Source organism: Hyperoodon ampullatus, assembly GCF_949752795.1.
Source record: "Hyperoodon ampullatus genome assembly, chromosome: 2".
NCBI classification, from domain to species: domain Eukaryota; kingdom Metazoa; phylum Chordata; class Mammalia; order Artiodactyla; family Ziphiidae; genus Hyperoodon; species Hyperoodon ampullatus.
The window spans coordinates 45,413,481-45,440,816 of NC_136915.1; the positions used below are offsets into that span (position 1 = coordinate 45,413,481).

At 37.4% G+C, this 27,336-nt stretch overlaps 1 protein-coding gene across 1 annotated transcript in view; it reads left to right on the plus strand.

The window, feature by feature from the left end:
• SCP2 (sterol carrier protein 2) overlaps positions 1-27,336 on the plus strand; it is a gene marked incomplete at its 5' end in the record, with an annotated part of 163,474 nt that overhangs the window by 71,589 nt on the left and 64,549 nt on the right. The window contains one exon of the mRNA XM_079696380.1: positions 11,937-12,044. Within this exon, the coding sequence (XP_079552506.1) occupies positions 11,937-12,044 (108 nt within the window). The remainder of the gene's footprint in view (positions 1-11,936; positions 12,045-27,336) is intronic.

Below are 27,336 nucleotides of genomic sequence, written 5' to 3' on the forward strand. Positions count from 1 at the left end.
ATTTTGAATGTTAAACTAACCTTATATTTCTGGGATTAATCCTACCTTTTAATATATTGTTAGAATCAATTTGCTAGCATTTTGTTAATGAAATTTGTTTATATATTCATGAAGGATATTTGTCTGTAGTTTTCTTTTTTTCCAAGTTGTTTTATTCCGGTCTCATAAAATAAATTGAGCAGTGGTCACTCATTCTCTATTTGCTGAAATAGTTTGTGTAAGATTAGTGTTAGTTCTTCCTTGACTGTTACATTACCAGTATAATCAAGTAGATTAAAGTTTTCTTGGGGGGGGTGTTTTCAATAAATTAAAATTTCTTAATAGATATAAGCCTGTTTATAATTTTATTTATTTACTTATTTTTTAACATCTTTATAGGAGTATAATTGCTTTACAGTGGTGTGTTAGTTTCTGCTTTATAAAAATTGATTCAGCTATACATATACATATAGCCCCATATCTCCTCCCTCTTGCATCTCCCTCCCACCCTCCCTATCCCACCCCTCTAGGTGGTCACAAAACACTGAACTGATCTCCCTGTGCTATGTGGCTGCTTCCCACTAGCTATCTATTTTACATTTGGTAGTGTATATATGTCCATGCCACCCTCTCACTTCATCCCAGCTTACACTTCCCTCTCCCCGTGTCCTCAAGTCCATTTTCTACATCTGCATCTTTTTTTTTTTTTTTTTTTTTTTTTTGCGGTACTTGGGCCTCTCACTGTTGTGGCCTCTCCCGTTGCGGAGCACAGGCTCCGGAGGCGCAGGCTCAGCGGCCATGGCTCACGGGCCCAGCCTCTCCGCGGCATGTGGGATCCTCCTGGACCGGGGCACGAACCCGTGTCCCCTGCATCGGCAGGTGGACTCTCAACCACTGCGCCACCAGGGAAGCCCTACATCTGCATCTTTATTCCTGTCCTGCCCCTAGGTTCTTCAGAACATTTTTTTTTTTTTACATTCCATATATATGTGTTAACATATGGTATTTGTTTTTCTCCTTCTGACTTACTTCATTCTGTATGACAGACTCTGGGTCCATCCACCTCACTACAAATAACTCAATTTCATTTCTTTTTATAGCTGAGTAATATTCCATTGTATATATGTGCCACATCTTCTTTATCCATTCATCTGTCGATGGACACTTAGGTTGCTTCCACGTCCTGGCTATTGTAAATAGAGCTTCAATGAACATTGTGGTACATGACTCTTTTTGAATTATGGTTTTCTCAGGGTATATGCCCAGTAGTGGGATTGATGGGTCGTATGGTAGTTCTATTTGTACTTTTTTGAGCAACGTCTGTACTGTTCTCCACAGTGGCTGTATCAATTTACTTTCCCACCAACAGCGCAAGAGGGTTCCCTTTTCTCCACACCCTCTCCAGCATTTATTGTTTGTAGATTCTTTGATGATTGCCATTCTGACTGGCGTGAGGTGATACCTCATTGTAGTTTTGATTTGCATTTCTCTAATGATTAGTGAAGTTGAGCGGCCTTTCATGTGTTTGTTGGCAATCTGTATATCTTCTTCGGAGAAATGTCTATTTAGGTCTTGTGCCCATTTTTGGATTGGGTTGTTTGTATTTTTGATATTGAGCTGCATGAGCTGTTTATATATTTTAGAGATTAATCCTTTGTCAGTTGCTTCATTTGCAAATACTGTCTCCTGTTCTGAGGGTTGTCTTTTAGTCTTGTTTCTGGTTTCCTTTGCTGTGCAAAAGCTTTTAAGTTTCATTAGACCCCATTAATTTTTATTTATTTTTTATTTTTTATTTTCCTTTCTCTAGGAGGTGGGTCAAAAAGGATCTTGCTGTGATTTATGTCATAGCGTGTTCTGCCTATGTTTTCCTCTAAGGGTTTGATAGTGTCTGGCCTTACATTTAGGTCTTTAATCCATTTTGTGTTTATTTTGTGTATGGTGTTAGGGAGTGTTCTAATTTCAGTCTTTTACATGTAGCTGTCCAGTTTTCGCAGCACCACTTATTGAAGAGGCTGTCTTTTCTCCATTGTATATTCTTGCCTCTTTTATTAAAAATAAGGTGGCCATATGTGCGTGGGTTTATCTCTGGGCTTTCTATCCTGTTCCATTGTTCTGTATTTTCTGTTTTTGTGCCAGTACCATACTGTCTTGATTACTGTGGCTTTGTAGTATAGTCTGTAGTCTAGGAGCTTGTTTCCTCCAGCTCCATTTTTCTTTCTCAAGATTGTTTTGGCTATTTAGGGTCTTTTGTGTTTCCATACAAATTGTGAAATTTTTTGTTTTAGTTCTTTGAAACATGCCATTGGTAGTTTGATAGGGATTGCATTGAATCTGTAGATTGCTTTGGGTAATATAGTCATTTTCACAATGTTGATTCTTCCAATCCAAGAACATGATATATCTCTCCATCTGTTTGTATCTTCTTTAACTTCTTTCATCAGTCTTACAGATTTCTGTACTCAGGTCTTTTGTCTCCTTAGGTAGGTTTATTGCTAGGTATTTTATTCTTTTTGTTGCAATGGTAAATGTGAGTGTTTCCTTAATTTCTTTTTCAGATTTTTCATCATTAGTGTATAGGAATGCAAGAGATTTCTGTGCATTAATTTTGTATCCTGCTACTCTACCAAATTCATTGATTAGCTCTAGTAGTTTTCTGGTAGCATCTTTACGATTCTCTATGTATAGTGTCATGTCATCTGCAAACAGTGACAGCTTTACTTCTTTTCCGATTTGGATTCCTGTTATTTCTTTTTCTTCTCTGATTGCTGTGGCTAAAACTTCCAAAACTATGTTGAATAATAGTGGTGAGAGTGCACAACCTGGTCTTGTTCCTGATCTTAGAGGAAATGGTTTCAGTTTTTCACCATTGAGAATGATGTTGGCTGTGGGTTTGTCATATATGGCCTTTATTATGTTGAGGTAAGTTCCCTCTATGCCTACTTTCTGGAGGGTTTTAATCATAAATGGGTGTTGAATTTTGTTGAAACCTTTTTCTGCATCTATTGAGATGATCATGTTGTTTTTCGTTCAATTTGTTAATATGTTTTTTCACACTGATTGATATGCGTGTATTGAAGAATCCTTGCATTCCTGGGATAAAGCCAACTTGATCATGGTGTATGATCCCTTTAATGTGCTGTTGGTTTCTGTTTGCTAGTATTTTGTTGAGGATTTTTGCATCTATATTCATCAGTGATATTGGCCTTTAGTTTTCTTTCTTTGTGACATCTTTTTCTGGTTTTGGTATCAGGGTGATGGTGGTCTCGTAGAATGAGTTTGGGAGTGTTCCTCCCTCTGCTATACTTTGGAAGAGTTTGAGAAGGATAGGTGTTAGCTCTTCTCTAAATGTTTGGTAGAATTCACCTGTGAAGCCATCTGGTCCTGGGCTTTTGTTTATTGGGAGATTTTTAATCACAGTTTCAATTTCAGAACTCGTGATTGGTCTGTTTTTATTTTCTGTTTGTTCCTGGTTCAGCCTCGGAAGGTTGTGCTTTACTAAGTATATGTCCATTTCTTCGTGGTTGTCCATTTTATTGGCATATAGTTGCTTGTAGTAATCTCTCATGATCCTTTGTATTTCTGCAGTGTCACTTGTTACTTCTCCTTCTTCATTTCTAATTTTATTGATTTGAGTCTTCTCCCTTTTTTTCTTGATGAGTCTTGCTAATGGCTTATCAATTTTGTTTATCTTCAAAGAACCAGCTTTTAGTTTTATTGATCTTTGCTACCATTTCCTTCATTTGTTTTTCATTTACTTCTGCTCTGATCTTTATGATTTCTTTCCTTCTGCTAACTTTGGAGGGTTTTTGTTCTTCTTTCTCTGATTGCTTTAGGTGTAAGTTTACGTTGTTTATTTGAGATGTTTCTTGTTTCTTGAGGTAGGATTGTATTGCTGTAAACTTCCCTCTTAGAACTGCTTTTGCTGCATCCCATAGGTTTTGAGTCATCGTGTTTTCATTGTCATTTGTCTCTAGGTATTTTTCATTTCCTCTTTGATTTCTCCAGTGATCTCTTGGTTATTTAATAGTGTATTGTGTAGCCTCCATGTGTTTGTATTTTTTACATATTTTTTCCTGTAATTGATATCTAGTCTCATAGCGATGTGGTCAGAAAAGATACTTGATACAATTTCAGTTCTCTTAAATTTACCAAGGCTTGATTTGTGACCCAAGATATGATCTATCCTGGAGAATGTTCCATGAGCACTTGAGAAGAAAGGGTATTCTGTTGTTTTTGGATGGAATGGCCTATAAATATCAATTAAGTCCAACTTGTTTAATGTGTCATTTAAAGCTTGTGTTTCCTTATTTATTTTCATTTTGGGTGATCTGTCCATTGGTGAAAGTGGGGTGTTAAAGTCCCTTACTATGATTGTGTTACTGTCAATTTCCCCTTTTATGGCTGTTAGCATTTGCCTTATGTATTGAGGTGCTCCTATGTTGGGCGCATAAATACTTAAAATTGTTATATCTTCTTCTTGGATTGATCCCTTGATCATTATGTAGTGTCCTCCTTTGTCTCTTCTAGTAGTCTTTATTTTAAAGTCTATTTTGTCTGATATGGGAATTGCTATTCCAGCTTTCTTTTGGTTTCCATTTGCATGGAATATCTTTTTCCATCCCCTTACTTTCAGTCTGTATGTGTCTCTAGGTCTGAAGTGGGTCTCTTGTAGACAGCATATATATGGGTCTTGTTTTTGTATCCATTCAGCGAGTCTATGTGTTTTGGTTGGAGCATTTACTCCATTTACATTTAAGGTAGTTATCAGTATGTATGTTCCTATTACCATTTTCTTAATTGTTTTGGGTTTGTTATTGTAGGTCTTTCCTTCTTTTGTGTTTCCTGCCTAGAGAAGTTCCTTTGGCATTTGTTGTAAAGCTGGTTTGGTGGTGCTGAATTCTCTTAGCTTTTGCTTGTCAGTAAAGTTTTTAATTTCTCTGTCAAACCTGAATGAGATCCTTGCTGGGTAGAGTAATCTTGGTTGTAGGTTTTTCCCTTTCAACACTTTAAATATGTCCTGCCACTCCCTCTGGCTTGCAGAGTTTCTGCTGAAAGATCAGCTGTTAACCTTATGGGGATTTCCTGGTATGTTATTTGTTGTTTTTCCTTTGCTGCCTTTAATATTTTTTCTTTGTATTTAATTTTTGATAGTTTGATTAATAAGTGACTTGGCGTGTTTCTCCTTGGATTTATCCTGTATGGGCTCTCTGTGCCTCCTGGACTTGATTATTTCCTTTCCCATATTAGGGAACTTTTCTACTATAATCTCTTCAAATATTTTCTCAGTCCCTTTCTTTTTCTCTTCTTCTTCTGGGACCCGTATTATTCAAATGTTTGTGTGTTTAATGTTGTCCCAGAGGTCTCTGAGACCGTTCTCAGTTCTTTTCTTTTTTTTTTCTTTATTCTGCTCTGTGGTAGTTATTTCCACTATTTTTTCTTCCAGGTCACTTATCCATTCTTCTGCCTCAGTTATTCTTCTATTGATTCCTTCTAGAGAATTTTAAATTTCATTTATTGTGTTGTTCATCATTGTTTGTTTGCTCTTTAGTTTTTCTAGGTTCTTGTTAAACATTTCTTATATTTTCTCCATTCTAGTTCCAAGATTTTGGATCAATCTTACTGTCATTACTCTGCATTCTTTTTCAGGTAGACTGCCTATTTCCTCTTCATTTGTTTGGTCTGGTGGGTTTTTACCTTGCTCCTTCATCTGCTGTGTGTTTCTCTGTCTTCTCATTTTGCTTAACTTACTGTGTTTGGGGTCTCCTTTATGCAGGCTGCAGGTTTGTAGTTCCCATTGTTTTTGGTGTCTGCCCCCAGTGGGTAAGGTTGATTCAGTGGGTTGTGTAGGCTTCCTGGTGGAGGGGACTGGTACCTGTGTTCTGGTGGATGCGGCTGGATCTTGTCTTTCTGATGCGCAGGACTCCATTCCGTGGTGTGTTTTGGGGTGTCTGTGACCTTATTAAGATTTTAGGCAGCCTCTCTGCTAATGAGTGGGGTTGTGTTCCTGTCTTGCTAGTTGTTTGGCATAGGGTGTCCAGCACTGTAGCTTGCTCGTCATTGAGTGGAGCTGGGTCTTAGTGTTGAGATGGTGATCTCTGGGAGAGCTTTCACCAGTTGATATTACATGGAGCCAGGAGGTCTCTGGTGGGCCAATGTCCTGAACTCAGCTCTCCCACCTCAGAGGCACAGGCCTGATACCTGGTTGGAGCACCAAGACCCTGTCAGCCACACGGCTCAGAAGAAAAGTGAGAATATAGAAAGAGGGAAAGAAAAAAATAAAATAAAATAAAGTTTTTAAAATAAAAAATAAAAAAGTTATTAAAGATAAAAAATTAAAAAGTATTAAAAATAAAAGAAAGAAAGAAGAGAGCAACCAAACCAAAAAACAAATCCACCAATGATAACAAGCACTAAAACCTATACTAAAAAAACAATAAACAGAGAAAAAACACACAAAAAATGGACAGACAGAACCCTAGGACATATGGTAAAAGCAAAGCTATAGAGACAAAATCTCACAAAGAAGCATACACATACACCCTCACAAAAAGAGAAAGAGGAAAAAAATATATATGTATATATATATATATATATATATATATATAAAAAGCAAGAGAGCAACCAAATCAATAAAAAAATCTACCAATGATAATGAACTCTAAATACTAAACTAAGATAAACATAAAACCAGAAACAAATTAGATCCAGAAAGTAAACCCCAAGTCTACAGTTGCTCCCAAAGTCCACCAACTCAATTTTGGGATGATTCCTTGTCTATTCAGGTATTCCAGAGATACAGGGTACATCAAGTTGATTGTGGAGATTTAATCTGCTCCTCCTGAGGCTGCTGGGAGAAATTTCCCTTTCTCTTCTTTGTTCACACAGCTCCTGGGGTTCAGCTTTGGATTTGGCCCCGCCTCTGCATGTAGGTTGCCTGAGGACGTCTGTTCCCTGCCCAGTAGCAGCTCATCAGGGGGCTCTGGCTCACTCAGGCTTGGGGGAGGGAAGGGTACGGAATGTGGGGCGAGCCTGTGGCGGCAGAGGCCAGTGTGATGTTGCAACAGCCTGAGGCACGCTGTGTGTTCTCCGGGGAAGTTGTCCCTGGATCCCGGGACCCTGGCAGTGGCAGGCTGCACAGACTCCCGGGAGGGGAGGTGTGGATAGTGACCTGTGCTTGCACACAGCCTTCTTGGTGGCTGCAGCAGCAGGCTTAGCGTTTCATGCCCGTCTCTTGTGTCCACACTGATAGCCATGGCTCGCGCCTGTTTCTGGAGCTCGTTTAGGTGGTGCTCTGAATCCCCTCCTCTCGTGCACCCTGAAACAATGGTCTCTTGCCTGTTACGCAGGTCCAGACTTTTTCCCAGACTCCCTCCTGGCTAGCTGTGGCACACTAGCCCCCTTCAGGCTGTGTTCATGCAGCCAACCCCAGTCCTCTCCCTGGGATCTGAACTCTGAAGCTGGAGCCTTAGCTCCCAGCCCCCACCAGCCCCGTTGGGTGAGCAGACAAGCCTCTCAGGCTGGTGAGTGCTGGTGGGCAGCAATCCTCTCTGCGGGAATCTCTCCGCTTTGCCCTCTGCACCCCTGCTGCTGTGCTCTCCTCCGTGGCTCCAAAGCTACCCCCCACCGCCACCCTCCGTCTCCGCCAGTGAAGGGACTTCCTAGCGTGTGGAAACTTTTCCTCCTTCACAGCTCGCTCCCAGAGGGGCAGGTCCCATCTCTATTCTTTTGTCTCTGTTTTTTCTTTTTCTTCTTTTGCCCTACTGAGGTACACGGGGAGTTTCTTGCCTTTTGGGAAGTCTGAGGTCTTCTGCCAGTGTTCAGTAGGTGTTCTGTAGGAGTTGTTCCACATGTAGATGTATTTCTGATGTATTTGTGGGGAGGAAGGTGATCTCCACGTCTTACTTCTCCGCCATACTGAAGATCTGATCTATACTTTTTGCTTCTTCCTGTACCTATTAATTTTGGTAAGATATATTTTTCAAGAAAATTGTCCATTTTATTTAAGTAGCCAAATTTGTTACTGAAGTTGTTCAAAGTATTCTCTTATTACCCTTTTAATGTCTGTAGAATCTATGGTGATAACCTTTTTTTTAAATTCCTGATATTGATGGTTTTTGTTCTTTCTCCTTTTTTTCTTCATCTGTCTAGCTAGAAGTTTGTCAATTTTGTTGAGCTTTACAACGATTCAGCTTTTGCCTTTGTTACTGTCTTGTTTTCCCCCTCCATTTCACTGATCTCTGCTCTTTATTATTTACTTCCTTTAACTTACTTTGGGTTTACTTTTTTTTGTTTTGTTTTGCTTTGTTTTAAGTTTCTTATGATAGATCCTTAGATCATTTATTTTAGATATTTCTCCTTTTGTAGTGTAAGTATGTAAAGCTATACGTTTTCTTCTAAGCAGTATTTTAGCTGCATTCCACAGATTTTGATATATTCATTGTCATTTAGTTCAAAATATTTAAAATGTCCCTTTAATGTCGAATTTTGTCTTTGACCTGTAAATTATTTAGAAGTGTGCTGTTTAATATCCAGGTTATTTGGAATTTTCCTAGGTATCTTATTGTTATTGCTGTCTATTATAATTTTGCTGGAGTCAGAGATTACACTTTGTTTGATTTTGATCCTTTTAAATTAATTGAAATTTACTTTATGGTTCAGCATATGGTATATATTGGTGAACTTATGCACTTGAAAAATAATGCAGATTCTGCGGTTGTTAGATGTAGTGTTCTATATATGTTAATTAAATCAAGATGATTGATAGAATTTTTAAGACCTTCTGTGTCTCTACTAATTTATTTGACTTGCTCTATTACTTGCTGAGAGAGGGGTGTAAGAATCTCCTACTACAATTGTGGAACTATTTCTTTCTTTATTTCTGTCAATTTTTGCTTCATTTATTTTGAGGCTCTCTTATTTATAATTGTTATGTCTTCCTGATGAGTTGTGTTTTTTTTCATTATGAAACATTCTGCTTTATCTCTGGTTACATTCTTTATCTAGAAGTCTCTTTTATCTGACTAACATAGCATGCCAGCCTTCTTATGCTTACTGTTTACATGATATATCTTTTTCTATCTGTTTGCTTTCAACCTATTTGGGTTATTTATTTATTTATTTACTTATTTATTTATTTGTCTATTTAAGGTGTGTCTCTTGTAGGCAGTAGTGTATTGTTTTTTATCGACTTTGTCAGTTTCTGCCTTTTAACCAAGTGTTTAACGGAGTGTCGTCTAATACAGTAGCCACTAGCTCTATGTGGTTATTGAATCCTTAAAATGTGGCTAGTCCAAATTGAGATGTGCTGTATGTAAGTATGAAGTACACATCAGATTTTGAAGACTTAATATGAAAAATAGAATATAAAGTATTTCATTAATAATTGTTTATAGTGCTTACATTTTTTTAAAAAATTATTTATTTATTTTTATTTTTGCCTGTGTTAGGTCTTCGTTGTTGTGTGTGGGCTTTCTCTAGTTGCGGCGAGTGGGGGCTACTCTTTGTTGCAGTGCGCAGGCTTCTCATTGCAGTGGCTTCTCTTGTTGTAGAGCATAGGCTCTAGGCACGTGGGCTTCAGTAGTTATGGCGCGTGAGCTCTAGAATGCAGGCTCTGTATGTGGCACACGGGCTTAGTTGCTCCACAGCATGTGGGATCATCCTGGACCGGGGATCAAACCCGTTTCCCCTGCATTGACAGGTGAATTCTTAACCACTGTGCCACCAGGGAAGTCCTTATATTGGTTACATTTTGAAATGAAAATATTTTGGATATATAGGGTTAAGCATTATAAAATATATATTAAATAAAATATATACTAGAAAATTTTAAAGTACATATGTGATTTGCATTATATTTCTGTTGGGCAGTGTGATTTAAAGCACATTAACGTTTAATGTAATTACATATTTATATAGTAGGATTTAGGTTGACCATTTTATTATCTGTTTCCTCTGTATGTCCCTTTGTTTTTTGTTACTCTGTTTTCTCTCTCACCTGCTGCCTTTTGGATCATCTGAATATTTTTAGTATGACATTTTACTATGTATTGGCTTTTTGGCCATATCTGTTTATTCTTAGCTTAGTTTTTGGTTAGTTTTGTTTTGTTTTAGTGGTTGCAGGGTTTCTCAACCTCAATACTGCTGACACTTGAGGTAAATCATTCTTTTTTGTGGGGCTTGGACGTTGTAGGATATTTAACAGCATTCCTAGCCCTCAACTCACTACATGCCAGTAGTACCTACCCCCACAGTTGTGATAATCAAAAATGTTTCCAGACATTGCCAAATATCCCCTGGGGGACAAAATTTCTCTGGGCTGGGAACCACTGCTGTAGGGGTCTCCTTAGTGTTAATATTGTACCACTTCACATAAAATGTAGAAACCTTGCAAACATATACGTCCATTAACCAATTCCCTTCTTCCTTACACCCACCTTTATGTTAAATTATCATATGTATTACATCTATGTACATTAAAAAAACCCCAAAGACAGTGTTATAATTTTTGTTTTCAATAGTTGCACATATTTTAAAGACCTTAAGAGGAAAAAAGTCCTTTATATTTACCCAGATATTTATTATTTCTGTTGTTCTTTCCTCTTTCTTGCTGTTCCAAGTTTTTCTAGAGAATTTACTTTAGCATTTCTTATAAAGCAGGTCTTCTGGAATGTTAATTCCCCAGTGGAATATTCTGATACTTCATAGGATTGTATGTATTATGGAAAATCATGCAGTAAATTATTTACTTCTTGGGGTTGGTTTGTGTTCAGTCTGCTATTACTTGGTACAGCGACAGTATTTAACAATATGAAAGCAGTAATAGCAGATAGTTTACTTGTTATGACTAGAGCCTTGTATCAGGTTCTGTGTTAGAAACACATCAAAAAATAGAAGAATGTCTCAATGGATGGTTTTTAGTCTACAACCTAGATTTAAAATCAAATTAAAAGTGTTAAGTCATCTAAAATTCTGTGATTAGTATGTTTCATTTTGCCAGTAGAGAAACGCTCTTGTTTTTGAAGGCAATAAAATGTGTTGGCTAAGAACACAGGCTATGGAGCCAGGCTGCCTGAGTATTCTAGATCCCCTACTTTGGCCTTAGATTGGTTACTTAATATCTACGTGTCTCTTTCCTTATCTGTAAAGTGGGAATGATAGTACCTACTTCGTAGGGTTGAGGATTAAATTAAATTATGTAAATATGCGTAAAATAATGAGAACAAAGCCTGACACAGAGTGAGTACGTAAAAGCTATTAGCCACCTCTGATAACACCACCACCACCATTATCATCATTTGGAGATTCCACCTCTCATTACCAGAAATATCATCCGGAAGAATATTTTATACAGTACACGCATTTTTATTTACTTCTTAACCACCTGAAAGAATGACCAGGGAATCGATAGTAATGTTGAAGCTGCCAAGCATGTGATGTAATTTTTTTCTTTTAAGCTTACATTTATGCTCAACGGTATTTTCAGTCATTTTCCTTCATTTCATGAAAGCGCTCTTTTTTTTTTGTCCCTCTCCCCCTGTTGTTTACTAAGAATATTTATACAGAATGTAATAGTACAGTTGAAATGGAAATGAATATTTTGTCAAAATTATGAATTTTTAAACCTAATATTATTTTACAATATTGTATCCATTTCAGTGCTTTTCTTCTCGTTCTCTGAATCTCGATTATATTTGTAGCAATTTTGGAAGCAGAGAGCTCTTAGGAGCTAATAGGAGCTTTGTTTCATGCAGGAAGTGTTCTGAAAATATAAGCTTTTATTACTCAATATTTATTACCTCACTTTTAGAAGTGCTTGTATCAATTTGAAGTTAGTTTGAGCCATCAAGAAATGTTTGCTCCAAGAAATTCTTGGCTATCTGTAAGTTTAAAAAAAACAAACATATCATTTGTTCCAATGTTATTTTTAACATTTATGAATATTATTTTTCCTTCTATAGGTCAAGGTGGGAAACTGGTTGATAGAGGAGATAATACTTATGGAGGAAAGTGGGTCATAAATCCTAGTGGTGGATTGATTTCAAAGGGACACCCACTTGGAGCTACAGGTAATAATACACACAGATTTTATAATTTTTAAGTCATTTTTGGCATAAGTGTGAATGATTTGGTCATTGATTTGAATGAATGATTTTATTCTCTGATTTTGGTAGCCAGTGTTTTAAATGATTATTTAGCCACGGTATCTTCGATTTTCGTTAAGTATAGTATAGTTCAATAATCTTGATTAATTGATGAGAATTTGAATTAGTTGAAACTCTAAATTCAACAATAGGCATTTTAAAAAGTTTGATTATTTTAAAGTTTGTGTACAGCTTAACAAGATGTTTCTAGATCTGCTAGATAAGAATCATTGGAAATAAGCACGTTATTTATATATAGTTGCATATGTGGTTGGTGTTGCATAGAAATTTTTTTCTCTTGAGAGAACTGGACTAAAAGATATAAAATAAGAATTTCACTATGGCTCTACTGCTGACTGGCCATGTGATGCTTTTGATTAATTATCAGTCAGTTAGTCACTTTGAGTTTCCTTAATTGTAAAATGAAATTGTACAAAGTGGTTTCTGAAATAACTTAGGACTAAAATTCTGAGATTTATTTTATGAAGACAGGTGAGTTTTATATTTTTTCATAGTTCCTTATATATTAAGTAATATTTTATATATTATCACAAATTCCAAAATAGAGAAATTAGAATTTATAGTGTATTTATTACAGCAATTAACTTTGGCTTGTTTCTGTTTATCACTCAAATTAGGTAAGTTTATAATCTAGTAGAGAAAATGGGTATACATAGATAGAGCATAAGAGAGAGATAGGTAGACAGGCACATACAGTTGCAGTATAATGTGCCACCTTGCTATTTGTTTTCTGTCCTGTCTGTTCTTTGGTTCTTTTCTGTCTTTCATAATATCTTTTATTAATGGGTATTTTTTAGTATTTTATTTTCTCTCTTCTATTGAATTATTTCTTTTTTTCTCTCTCTCTCTTTTTTTTTTTTTTTTTTTTAGTGTTTGCTCTAGGATTTTCAACATCCATCTTTAATTTACTGTAGTCTACCTTCAAATAATGTCATACAATTTCACTTATAATGTAAGGGATTTTTACAACATATTTCCGTGTATCCCCTCCTATCCTTTGTGCTATTATTGTCATACACATACTTCTAAATATATTATTAACCCCACAATATACTATTATTATTGCTTTAAATAATTTAATCTTTAAAAGTAATCTTAAAATGAGGTGAACGAGAGTGATGTTACTGAGAGTGGCAGAATAACCACATCTGAAAATACTCTGTTACAAAATTACCAAAACACTTGCAAAAATTGTCAAGATCAACTTTTTCAGAACTTTGGAAATTAACCAAAGGCTTACAACAATCTGGGGGAGGATTTATTAAAAACAAGTCAACAGCGTTATCTCTGTAAGAACAGCAAGCTTTGTGGCATTTTTTACTTGCTCTGGTAACAGTCCTTTCTCCAGCCTCATGGTAGCCTTGAAAACCAACAGCCTGAAATCATGGTGAAAACTAGCGTTTTACCCAGCACTGGAGGAGTCAAAATGGAATTGGAGCTCTTTCAAAGCCCCATATTCAGAGACTTGTCATTATTTGACCTGTCTGGAAGTTCCCTGGTAAACCAGTCTCAAAAAGCTTGTCTTCATGTAACCTGACAGAGAACTTGTCCAGTGTAAACAGTATTTTCCTCAGTCATTTGTCAAGAACAATCAGCAACAACTGTTTAACAACATAGCTGCCTGAGATGCCGATAACAACTGGAGCAAACAAAAAATTAACCAAAAAAAAAAAAAGCTTAAAAGAAGAAGCTGGTGAATGAAATGTCCATAGAAACTGAGGTAGCCCAAATATTGGATTGCTAGACAAAGACTCTAAATCAGCTATTTAAGTATGTTCAAAGAAGTAAAAGTATAAAAGTATACTTTCTTTTACTTCTTTATATATAGTAAAGAAGTAAAAGAAAGTATAATAATGTTTCACCAAACAGAGTATCAATTACTAGATAGAAATTATAGAAAAAAACCAAATAAATTCTGGCATTGAGAAGAAAAGTAACTGAAATGAAGAATTTACTAGAGGGGCTCAATACCCCTCTAGATTTGAACAGGCAGAAGAAAAAAATTGGTGAACTTTAAGATAGGTCGATTGATATTATTCAGTCTGTGAAATAGGAAAAAAAAAAGAAGAAAAATGAACAGAGCCTCAGAGACTTGTGGGACATCAGCAAAGTATAGCAACATATACATACTAATAGTCCCAGAAGGAGAGGAGAGGAAAAAAAGGGGCAGCAAGAATATTTGAAGAAGTGAGTGCTGATAAACTCCTTAAACTTGAAGAAAAAACATGAATATACATATCCAAGAAACTTAACAAGTAGGAATACCTCAAAAAGACCCACACCTAGACACATAATCAAACCATTGGAAGCAAAAGACAAAGAGAATATTGAAAGCAACAACAGAGAAGTGATTCATCATGTACAAAGGATCCCCAATAAGACTTAACCTCTGATTTATCTTCTGTAACCATTAAGGCAGTGTGATGAAAGAAGCTGCCAACCAAGAATTCTGTATTCAGTGAAACTACCTTTAAAAAATGAAGAAGTTAAGATATTCCTAGATAAAAAAAATTGAGAGAATTTATCACAGACCTCCCCTATAAGAAATAATTTTAAAGAGAGTCATTCAGACTGAAATGAAAGAGCACTAGACAGTGAAATAGAGAGCACTTGAAGAAAGAAGGAGCACTGGTAAATGTAACTACCTTGGTAAATATAAAAGACAATATAAGGGTATTTTTTTGTTTGTCACATTTTCCCCCCTCCTATCTGATCTAAAATACAACTATAAAGGGCAATAATCTGAGTTGCTTTATACAATGCATAGCGATATAATTTGTATGACAATAACACAAAGGAGGAAGGAGGGAAGAGAGTTATATAGGAGCAGATTTTTTGTGTATGCTATTGAAATTAAGTCAGTATTGATTTGAACTAGATTGCTATAAATTAAAATGTGAATTGTAATCCCTAGAGCAACCACTAAGAAAATAACTATAAAATACATAGTAAGAGAAATGACAAAGAAGTAAAATGGTGCATTAGAAAATACCTATTTAACACAAAAGAAGGAAATAATGGAGAAATAGAGGGATTAAAAAAGACTAAAGTTCAAGAGAATGAGAAGGGAAGCCACAGACTAGGAGAGAATATTTGCAAAAGACACATCTGCTAAAGAACTATTATCTAAAATATACAAAGAACTCTTTTTTTTTTTTTTTTTTTTTTTTTGCGGTACGCGGGCCTCTCACTGTTGTGGCCTCTCCCGTTGCGGAGCACAGGCTCCGGACGCGCAGGCTTAGCGGCCATGGCTCATGGGCCCAGCCGCTCCGCGGCATGTGGGATCTTCCCAGATTGGAGCACGAACCCGTGTCCCCTGCATCGGCAGGTGGACTCTCAACCACTGCGCCACCAGGGAAGCCCCCAAAGAACTCTTAAAAGTAAACAGTAAGAAAATGAGCAATCTGATTTAAAAATGGGCAAAAGATCCAAACAGACACCTGTCTAAAGAAGATATACAGGGGCTTCCCTGCTGGTGCACTGGCTAAGAATCTGCCTGCCAATGCAGGGGACATGGGTTCGAGCCCTGGTCCTGGAAGATCCCACATGCCATGGAGCAACTAAGCCCGTGTGCCACAACTACTGAGCCTGTGCTCTAGAGCCTGCAAGCCACAACTACTGAGGCCCGCGTGCCTAGAGCCTGTGCTCCACAATGAGGGAAGCCACTGCAGTGACGAGCCCGTGCACCTCAAGGAAGAATAGCCCCCGCTTGCCGCAACTAGAGAAAGCCCGTGCGCAGCAACAAAGACCCAACGCAGCCAAAAATAAATAAATAAAATAAATTAAAAAAAGAAGATATACAAATGGCAAATAAGCATATGAAAAGATCCTCAACATCATATGTCATTAAGGAATTGCAAATTAAAACAGCAGTGAGATACTACTACATACCTATTCAAATCTCCAAAATCCAAAACAGCAACAACACCAAATGCTGGAAGATTCTTACAAAACGGAACATCCTCTTACCATAGGATCCAGCAGTTGTACTCCTTTGGCATTTACCCAAATGAGTTGAAAACTTATTTACACAGAAACCTATACGTGGATGTTTATAGCAGCTTTATTCATAATTGCCAAATCTCGGATGCAACCAAAATGTCCTTCATTAGGTGAATGGATAAATAAACAGTGGTACATCCAGAAAATGGAATGTTATTCAGCCCTTCCCCAAAATTTAGTTATCAAGTGATGAAAAGGCATGGAGGAACCTTAAATGCATATTGCCAAGTGAAAAAGCCACTCTGAAAAGGTTACGTACTCTATGATTCCAACTATATGATATCCTAGAAAAGGCAAAACTATGGAGACAGTAAAAAGATCAGCAGTTGGAGAAGGGAGGGTTGACTAGGTAGAGCACAAAGGATTTTTAGGGCAGTGAAACTGTTCTTTATGATGCTTTAATAGTGACTATGTGTCATTTTACATTTGTCAGATGTATACAACACCAAGAGCAAACCCTAATATAAACTATGGACTTTGGGTGATAATCATATGTCAACGTAGGTTCTTCAGTTGTAACAAATGATCCACTCTGGGGCAGGATGTTGATAGTGAGGGAAGTTATGCACGTAGTGGGGACAGGGAGAATATGGGAAATCTCTGTACTTTCTGCTAAATCTTGTTATGAACCTCAAACTGCCCTAAAAAGGAAAGTGTAAAAAAAGTTAATCTCTGTTAACATACATTTACGTTAGATGATAGATAATGGAAGACAGGAAAATAAAAGCAATTTGGTGAATATATACAAATATATTTATGTCAAAGCAAGGAAGATAGTCCTGTTAAATTGTTAAAGTCCTTTTTCTGCTACTTGTCACTATTAAAGTCCTTATTTCTGCAACTTGTAGGTGGTGATAGCTGGTATTTGTAATTTCCTTCTTTCACTACCCATTCTATACTGCTTTTGCCCTTAGTAAGTACCTCATTTGTAGTTTCTCATCTGGTGCAATAAACTAAACCTTCATTCCTGAATAGTCTGTGCTGTTAGCAGTCCTGCTTCTTTGGGTTATTGTAGTAAACTAACTTTTATTACAAGACATGAGGGTATTAAGAGGCACCCCATAGTACTTTTGGGTTCCAAGCTAATCCTTTTTGTCCTCATTATATAGTAGTAACCCAATATTCCCATGATAATCAGGTCAGTCACCCCAGTCAATAAATCCCCTTCTTTGCCTATTAGTTCTGTGTCATGAAGAACCCTAAGTGTCCAGGTAGCAGTCTCTGCTTCCAGTTCAGTGTAATCACTGTTTTGTCTAAGACTTCTAAACCAGCAGAGCCCAAAGTTTCAGGAATGGCAAGTAAAATGTTGCTAGTGGATCATTCAGGATAATAGTGAGAGGAACTGCTCCCTTTTCTATCCTTTGATCCTTTTTGTGTCCTGGCTATGGAGAAACAGCATCATTGATTCAGAGCATATTCCACTTTTTTTTTTTTTTTTTTGCGGTATGCGGGCCTCTCACTGTTGTGGCCTCTCCTGTTGTGGAGCACAGGCTCCGGACGCGCAGGCTCAGCGGCCACAGCTCATGGGCCCAGCCGCTCCGCGGCGTGTGGGATCCTCCCGGACCGGGGCACGAACCCGTGTCCCCTGCATCGGCAGGGGGACTTCCAACCACTGTGCCACCAGGGAAGCCCATGTTACACATTTTGGAGGATATTTTCCCAGCCCTGCAAAGGGTTGCTGGCACCATTATTGAGTCTTCAAAAGGCTTTTACATTATTCTATCAGACCAACTGCTTCGGGGTGATAGAATACATGGTAAGCCCAGTGCATGCTGTAAGCAGGAGTCTATTCCTGCATTTCATTTATTTAGGCTGTTAAATGAGCTTCTTAATCAGAGAAATATTATGTGGTATACCATGTTGGCAAATCCACCCAGCACAAAGATCAAGTATAAAACCCTAAGGAGTATAAAAATTAGAGGTGTAGGTGGAGAAGAGACGTTTAAGAATGTTGTGAAGAAATGGTCAGTTATCCAAGGGAGGAGAATGTTTCAAAAGTTAGAGGTCAGGCCAGAAAAGTTAGATTGATAAAGAGTGAAGAGTGTTGTTTGGATTTGGCTATTATCAAGTCATTGGCAACCTTGAAGCAATTTTAGTGAAATGTTTTGCATGGAAGCACATGGGAATTTGGAAAGAATTAGAAGTGAGAAAGTAGCAACAGCCGTGCAGATAAACTGTTAGGAGTAGTGGCTGTGACTAGAAAGGGATACGTAGAGGGTGTACCTCAATTGCAGGTATATGTTCTATATGAATGAAGTCATGGCTTTGATCTTAACCTCTTCACTCTTTTCAGCCTAATCATTTTATCTGTAAAATAGGAATAAAATATAGTATCTACCTAATAGGGTTGTGCTGTGGATCAGATGAGTAAATATGTGAGTCCCCAAAACAGAGTAGAAAAACAATAATTGCTAGTATTCTCTTCCCACCATTGCTACAAAAGAAAGCCAAAATGGATCCAGTTAACTGTTGCTAGTAATAAAGCACTTGTTTGTGTCTCAGTATGAAAAATAATTTATAACCATTTCAGGAAAAGAACATTGTTAATTTGTAAAGAAAATAATTTTCCTTCTAGTATGACAGCCTCAAGCCACCAATTTCACTATGTAAATATTGTGCCCAATACTACACAGACGTTATTTTAATACTATGCTCTGCCTTTGGTAAATAGACTAACCCTTTTCCTTTATCCCTCAAAAGAATGAGGTCATACTTCAGTGTTGATTTTGGTGCTAATGGTATGTACAGAAGTCAGGGTGATAATAAATGTTTCTGTGGTATGGTCATTGAAGCCTTAAAGAGTTACAGTTTGCATTTGAGACAGTGATTTAAATTCTCCTTTCAGACAGCTTCCTCACTCTCATATAGGAAACTTCTGTTTTCATCAGGAGATGAATGTGACATTTCAGTTAGTTGTTGTTATTGACAACATAACTTTTTTCTCCTCTGAAAGAACATGTTTTTATTATAATTGACTTGTTGGCCATTCCGAGATATTTTTGTTCTGTCATCCACTAAAACACTCAGAAATAATAATTTGTTGTAATGATATGATTTTTCATATCCACATTCTTTCTCAAAATTGAGGTATAATTTTCATAAAATAAAATGCACAGTTCTAGCAAAAACACAGTTGTTTATAGCAGCATTATTCATAGTAGCCAAAAGGTGGAAACAACCCAGATGTCTGTCATCAACTGATGAATGGATAAACAATATGTGGTATATTCATACAATGGTATATTCTTTGGCCGTAAAAGAAATGAAGTAATAATGATACATGCTACAACATAGATGGACCTTGAAAACATTTTGCTAAGTGAAAGAAGGCAGTCACAAAAGACCTCATATTACATGATTCATTTATATGAAATGTCCAAAATAGGCAAATCTGTAGAAACAGAAAGCAGATTAGTAGTGGCCTAGGATTGGGAGAGATAGCTAAAGAGTATGGAATTTCTTTTTGAGGTAATGAATATGTTCTGAAATTGATTGTGGTGATGGTTGCACATATCTCTGAATATACTAAAAACCATTGAATTGTAATCTTTAAATGGATGATTGGTTTAGACAATTGTGTACATCCATGTAACTACCGGCCGAAACAAGACATTAGAACATTTCCATCACCCCAGAAAGTTCCATTGTATCTATTTCCAGTAAATCCCCAACTTCCCTCAATCACCTCTCTCTAACTCTCCAACCCTACCCCACAACCAAGCTAAGACTTACTGACTTCTATCATGGTAGATTAGTTTTGCTGATCTTCGAACTTCATATAAATGGTACAATACAGTGTGTATATGTACTCTTTTGTGTCTGGATTCTTTAACTCAGTAGAATGTAAGATTTATCAAAAATTTTCTTGTATCAGGAGTTCATTCTTTTTTATTGCTAAATAGTATTCTATTGTTAAAATATATCAGTTTGTTTACCCATCCTTCTGTTGATGGACATTTGGGTTCTTTTCTGTTTAGGGGTATTATGAATAAGGATGCTATAAATATTTTTGTACAAGACTATTTGTGGACATACCTTTTGTGTTTTTCTTGGGTTAGTAACTCAAAGTGAAGTTGCTGAGTCATAGGGCAGCATATGTTTAACTTTATAAGAAACTGCCAAATAGTGCTCCAAAGGGTTGTCATATGCTTTTTAATATTATAGCTGGATGACAAATTTTAACATTTTTTAAATTAGTTTTTAATGGAGTGTAGTTGATTTACAGTGTTGTGTTAGTTTCTGCTGTACAGCAAAGGGAATCAGTTATACATATACATATATCCACTCTTTTTTAGATTCTTTTCCCACATAGGTCATCACAGAGAATTGAGTAGAGTTCCCTGTGCTGGACAAATTTTAACATCTAACAAATATTTCTCTTTCTCCTTAGGTTTAGTTCTATTCCTCAGAGTCAACCCCTTTTAAAATTTCTTTTGTAGTTTTCCAAAAATTGTTATGCTTATACATATACATATGTATATATGTATTTATAGTCTTTCTGAATGTATGTTTGTATATGTGTATATTTATCACATTGTAGACTGCTTTTTTACTTACATCTTAAAATTTTTTCTATATTATCAGTTATAGCTAGTCTTTATTCTTTTTAATGCCTGCATAGTATTCTGATTACAAGAAATTTACCTAGTGATTCACTTATGGATAGACATATAGGTTGTGTCAAGTTTGTTATTACAAACAATGTTGCACTAACCATCCTGTGTCTTTGCATACTTTTTCAAGTATACCCATAGGATAAATTCCAAACAGTGGACTTCCTATGTCAAAGGGTAGTATGTATTTTAAAGTGGATGGATATTGCCCCATTTTCTTCAAAAAGATTATACCAATGCACATTCCCAACAACAGCGTATGAGAGTGCTTTTTTTCTACAACCTTGTCAACATTGGATTTTTAAAAATCAAGTGTAAACAATTTTGCCAATCTTGATAGGTCATCCAGTTCTTTCCCTTGGGCACTAAAAAACTAACCTAAAACACCCAGGAGGGTAGAATTTGCCCAATTTTTAAATACTTCAATGAGAGACTCGTACCTTCTGCAGTATTCTTTGAAAACTCTTTTCAGTATTTGAGTCTACACTGTTGGTAACATTTTCCTCTTATCAGTCTTTGAGGGATAGTGTTTAATGGTGGTGTAGCATTTGGGGAGGAAAATTTATAAATCTTGATGACTTTATTGGTAGTCTGCATAAAATGAGGAATTACTGAAGAGTAAATGTTTACTTGCTACACACTGAGGATTTGGATATATGTCAAGTAAATCTTACACGTGGCCATTAGCTGTAGCCCAAGAAAGAATTCAGACTCCTGGAAAATATATCAGAATGACAGCTCAGAGTTGTTTAAATGTTTTTGCCCTAGTTACTTGGATAGCAAACTGCAATAGGATTCTAAGAAAATCAGAAAACAGTCAAGTAAGTGTCTCCAAAACATGTTAAGGTGGGGTGGGGAAGGTTTAAGGTTCTCTTCTACCAATGATATTCTTTTAATTGTATGATATTGCTACTTTGGTGGGAACTCAGCATTGGAGAATTAGCTTTAAAATTAACTTTCCATAATACTGGTTTCTGATTTTAACTTGTTACGGTCTGGGTTAAAAAAAGCTTCTAGGGCTTCCCTGGTGGCGCAGTGGTTGAGAGTCTGCCTGCCGATACAGGGGACACGGGTTCGTGCCCCGGTCCGGAGAGATCCCATGTGCCGCGGAGCGGCTGGGCCCGTGAGCCATGGCCGCTGAGCCTGCGCGTCCGGAGCCTGTGCTCTGCAATGGGAGAGGCCACAGCAGTGAGAGGCCCGCGTACCGCGAAAAAAAAAAAAAAAAAAAAGCTTCTAACTTCCATAATGGTACTTATAATAGAAGAAAAAGAGGTTTATGCATTTGAATTGAATGGTCTTTTGTTCATTGTCAGTTTAAAAACATGAATTCCTTTTGGATTTTCCAATTAGAAAAATCACAATAAACCTTAGGGGGTTTTTTTTTGGTGTACTTTGCAATTGTCATACAACAAAAAGCAAATTAGTGTCCAAATAATAGTATCATATTTTATTCCAGTTTTTAAAATTCTTTCACATATATTGTTCAACACATTGAACGTTTGTTTAAAATGAATAAGTAAAATTTGACTTTAGCTCATTTTTAGCCATCTCTGATTCATGAAAATGCATATTAGTGTCTGGGATCTACTGAAAGGGCATGAAAGTGCTTTTGAGATAAAACTCCTAATAAGGGATTGTTGCTTTGAAGCTGAAAGTTGGTTATTTAGTTTGACCTTTTATATCAATTCAACCTGGCATTTAGTGCCTTTCCAGTGAGGCTTCAACCTCGTTTTCTGTCCTGATCTTCCATTTTTCAGTCTATGAAAGTTCAATAAATGCTTATTGTATGTTCAATAAATGCTTATTGCACATTATCATTAGGTGCTATAGGTAACTGGTATTCAAATATGGTGTCTACTGATGGACTGATTCAGAATCCCCTGTGGCTTTAAAAAGTATGTATTCCTGCCCTACCATTAGAAATTCTGATTCCTAAGCCTGGTTGATCCAAACAGCTTATGTGTTTATAAAGTTCCCCCAAGAGCTTTTCATGCACAACCAGGTTTAGGAGCTAGGGCTAGGGTACACAAGGTAACCGCTGCCCTAAGGAAGCATACAAGAGGCAGATAATGTAACACAAATTATTAGAATCCAAGGCAGAATATAGGTGCCTTAGGCAAAGCACAAACCAGAACTATGAAGAAAGGAAAAAGGGAAAGGAGAATGGGAGGGGTGATGATTTACTAAATACCCACCACATGTCAGATTCTATGCTAGCATTTATATCTAGTTGGGTTTTGGGGGAGGAGATGTAGAAAGAGGAAGCATATTTAAACTAAACTGAACTGTGCTTTTTTCAGATGTGTTTAATTCCTTCTCACCTCTACAAACTCTGGCTTTGCTGTTTTCTCAATAATAGCAACAGCCAACACACGTATACAGCGCTAATTTCTAGGCACTGTTCTAAGTATTCTTCATGTACAAATGCATTTAATTCTCATATCTACTTTTTTATATTTTATAAAAGAGGAACGTAGAGGCACAGAGTAACTTGCCCAAAGTCACCAAGGTAGAAAGTAGCAAAACTAGGATTCAAACCCAGGCAGTGTAGTTTTAGGGTCCAGGCTCTTAACCACTACACGCTACTTCAGTGCCCTTTTCCTCAGTGGAAATGCCCATCTTCAAGGTCGATCTCAAAGTGTTATCTATCTTATGAGGCTTTTCCTGATTTCTTGATCCTTTCCATAGATTAATCTTTCCCTTTTCTGAACTCTTGCTATACTTTCTCAGTACTTCTCTTTTGACATTTATGCGTGTAGTGCATATTATAATTATTTATGGCCTTTTAAAAAATCTCCTCTGTTTGACTAAGAGCCTGTGAGGGCAGGATCCATATTTCGTTTGTCTCTGTACCCTGAACAGTGCCCAATACAAGACGTTGCACATCTAAAGAGGGTTGAATAAATTATTTCTCCTTTAATATCTGAAGGGTGGTATGGAGCAGAGGGGATAAACTTGTTTAGTGTGAGAAGACTTAGGACCATTGGGAAGAATTCATGGGAAGGTAGATTTTGGGCTGTGGCAGGAAAGAAACTTTGTTAATTGTGGGAAAATGCACATAACATAAAATTTACCATCTTAACCATTTTAAGTGTACAGGTCAATGGTATTAAGTACATCAACCTTGTTGTGTCACTGTAACCACCATCCATAGAACTCTTTTCAGGTTGCAAAACTGAAGCTCTGTATCCATTAAACAATAACTTCCCATTCTCTTCTCCCCTCACCCCTGGCAACCACCATCCTACCAACTGTCTACATGATTTTGACTACTCTAAGTACCTCACATAAGTAGAATCGTGCAATGTTTGTTCAGGAAATAACTTAAAAAAAATTTTTTTTTATGCGGTACGCGGGCCTCTCACTGTTGTGGCCTCTCCCTTTGCGGAGCACAGGCTCTGGACGCGCAGGCTCAGCGGCCATGGCTCATGGGCCCAGCGGCTCCGTGGCATGTGGAATCTTCCCGGACTGGGGCACGAACCCATGTCCCCTGTATCGGCAGGCGGATTCTCAACTACTGCGTCACCAGGGAAGCCCCAGGAAAGAACTTTTTAACATGGCGTTTCAAAAATGGAATAGATTGCCTCCTGAGAGCATATATTGCCTGTCACAGAGGCTGTGCATGAGAAATACAAGTTAACAACTTGATGGGAATGTTGTAAGGGGAATTGCCCATCTGTTAGGACCTTAGATTTGACACACTCTTAGATCCTTCCTAATTCTAAGATGCTCTAATATCCCAAAGGGATGGAATTATGTCTCCTCCTGAATTCACATAGTTCTTAATATTTTTAATGGTACATATATTATTCTATTGTGTGACTTTTTTTTTTTTACATGTTTCAGTACCTTTAAAGGTATTATAAACTTGGGTTTTAAGGAGTTGGGTGAAAATGAAATGAGAGTAAATGGAATTTTAGCCAGGGGACCTAACATACTCAAACCATGGCCTGGCTCTTCTTGTATTCTATAAGGGGTCACCAAAAGAAGTACATTCTAGGATGATGACTGACAAAACCTAAATCCAATACTGACACTAAAAAGTCAGTAAGTCAGTAAAGCCTAAATAGCATTTTACCACAGTATCTATTTCATCTCTCATCATATCCTAGAGGTCACCTGTCTTCATTCCCGTTGCCCAGAATTTTGCACATTTATCACTGTGTTGTGAGGGGAGGTAAGTTTTATCATTAGACTCTAAGGAACACTCTTCAGTGCCAGGAGAAATGGAGCCTAAGAGAGAATGTTTACTTTTGATACCTGTTGCCAGGTAGAGATAGCTAGGAGCAGGCCCTGGCTTTTTTTTTTTTTTGCAGTACGTGGGCCTCTCACTGCTGTGGCCTCTCCCGCTGCGGAGTACAGGCTCTGGACGCGCAGGTTCAGCGGCCAGGGCTCACGGGCCTAGCCGCTCCGTGGCTTGTGGGATCCTCCTGGACCGCGGCACGAACCCGTGTCCCCTGCATTGGCAGGTGGACTCTCAACCACTGCGCCACCAGGGAAGCCCCAGGCCCTGGCTTTTATTGCTCCTGACAAGAAAAAGGAAGACAGAGAAGGAATATCGTGCCTATATATCCCATATTTTATTTTCTTATTTTAACAGCTCTTTTGAGGTAAAATCAACATATAATCAGCTACACATATTTATTATCTTTTTAATAGATCTTTATTGGAGTACAATTGCTTAACAATACTGTGTCAGTTTCTGCTGCACAACAAAGCGAATCAGCCATATGCGTACACATGTCCCCGTATCCCCTTCCTCTTGAACCTCCCTCCCATCCTCCCTATCCCACCCCTCCAGGTCATCGCAAAGCACCGAGCCGATCTCCCTGTACCATGCTGCTGCTTCCCACCAGCTATCTGTTTTACGTTCGGTAGTGTATATGTCAATGCTACTCTCACTTTGCCCCAGCTTCCCCCTCCCACCCCAAGTCCTCAAGTCCATTCACTATGTCTACCTCTTTATTCCTGCCCTGCAACTACATTCATCAGTACCATTTTTTTTTTAGATTACATATATATGGGTTAGCATTTGGTATTTGTTTATCTCTTTCTGACTTAACTTCACTCTGTATGACAGATTCTAGGTCCATCCACCTCACTGCAAATAACTCAATTTCGTTTCTTTTTATGGCTGAGTAACATTCCATTGTTTAGATGTGCCACATCTTCTTTATCCATTGATCTGTCGCTGGACATTTAGGCTGGTTCCATGTCCTGGCTATTGTAAATAGAGCTGCAATGAACATTGTGGTACATGACTCTTTTTGAATTATGTTTTTTCAGGGTATATGCCCAGTAGTGGGATTGCTGGGTCATATGGTAGTTCTATTTTTAGTTTTTTAAGGAACATCCATACTATTCTCCACAGTGGCTGTATCAATTTACATTGCCACCAACAGTGCAAGAGGGTTCCCTTTTCACCACACCCTTTCCAGCATTTATTATTTCTAGATTTTTTGATAATGGCCATTCTGACCAGCATGAGGTGATACCTCATTGTAGTTTTGATTTGCATTTCTCTAATAATTAGTGATGCTAAGCATCTTCTCATGCGCCCCTTGGCCATCTGTATGTCTTCCTTGGTGAAATGTCTATTTAGGTCTTCTGCCTATTTTTTAACTGGATATTTGGGTTTTTTTGACATTGAGCTGCATGAGCTGTTCATATATTTTGGAGATTAATCCTTTGTCCATTGCTTCATTTGCAAATATTTTCTCCCATTCTGAGGGTTGTCTTTTTGTCTTGTTTATAGTTTCCTTTGCTGTGCAAAAGCTTTTAAATTTAATTAAGTCCCATTTGTTTATTTTTGTTTTTATTTCCTTTACTCTAGGAGGTGGGTCAAAAAAGCTCTTGCTGTGGTTTATGTCAAAGAGTGTTTTTCCTATGTTTTCCTCTAAGAGTTTTATAGTGCTGGTCTTACATTTAAGTCTTTAATCCATTTTGAGTTTATTTTCGTGTATGGTGTTAGGTAGTGTTCTAATTTCATTCTTTTACATGTAGCTGTCCAGTTTTCCCAGCACCGCTTATCGAAGAGGCTGTCTTTTCTCTATTGTATGTACTTGCCTCTTTTGCCATAAATTAGGTGCCCATATGTGTGTGGGTTTATCTCTGGGCATTCCATCCTGTACCATTGATCAGTATTTCTGTTTTTGTGCTAGTACCATACTGTCTTGATTACTGTAGCTTTGTGGTATAGTTTGAAGTCAGGGAGCCTGATTCCTCCAACTCCGTTTTTCTTTCTCAAGATTGCTTTAGCTATTCGGGGTCTTTTGTGTCTCCATACGAATTGTAAAATTTTTTGTTCTAATTCTGTGAAGAATGCCATTGGTAGTTTGATAGGGATTGCATTGAATCTGTAGATTGCTTTGGTTAAGTATAGTCATTTTCACAATATTCATTCTTCTAATCCAAGAACATGGTATATTTCTCCATCTGTTTATGTCATCTTTGATTTCTTTCATCAGTGTTTTATAGTTTTCTGCGTACAAGTCTTTCACCTCCTTAGGCAGGTTTATTCCTAGGTATTTTATTCTTTTTGCTGTAATGGTAAATGGGAGGGTTTCCTTAATTTCTTTTTC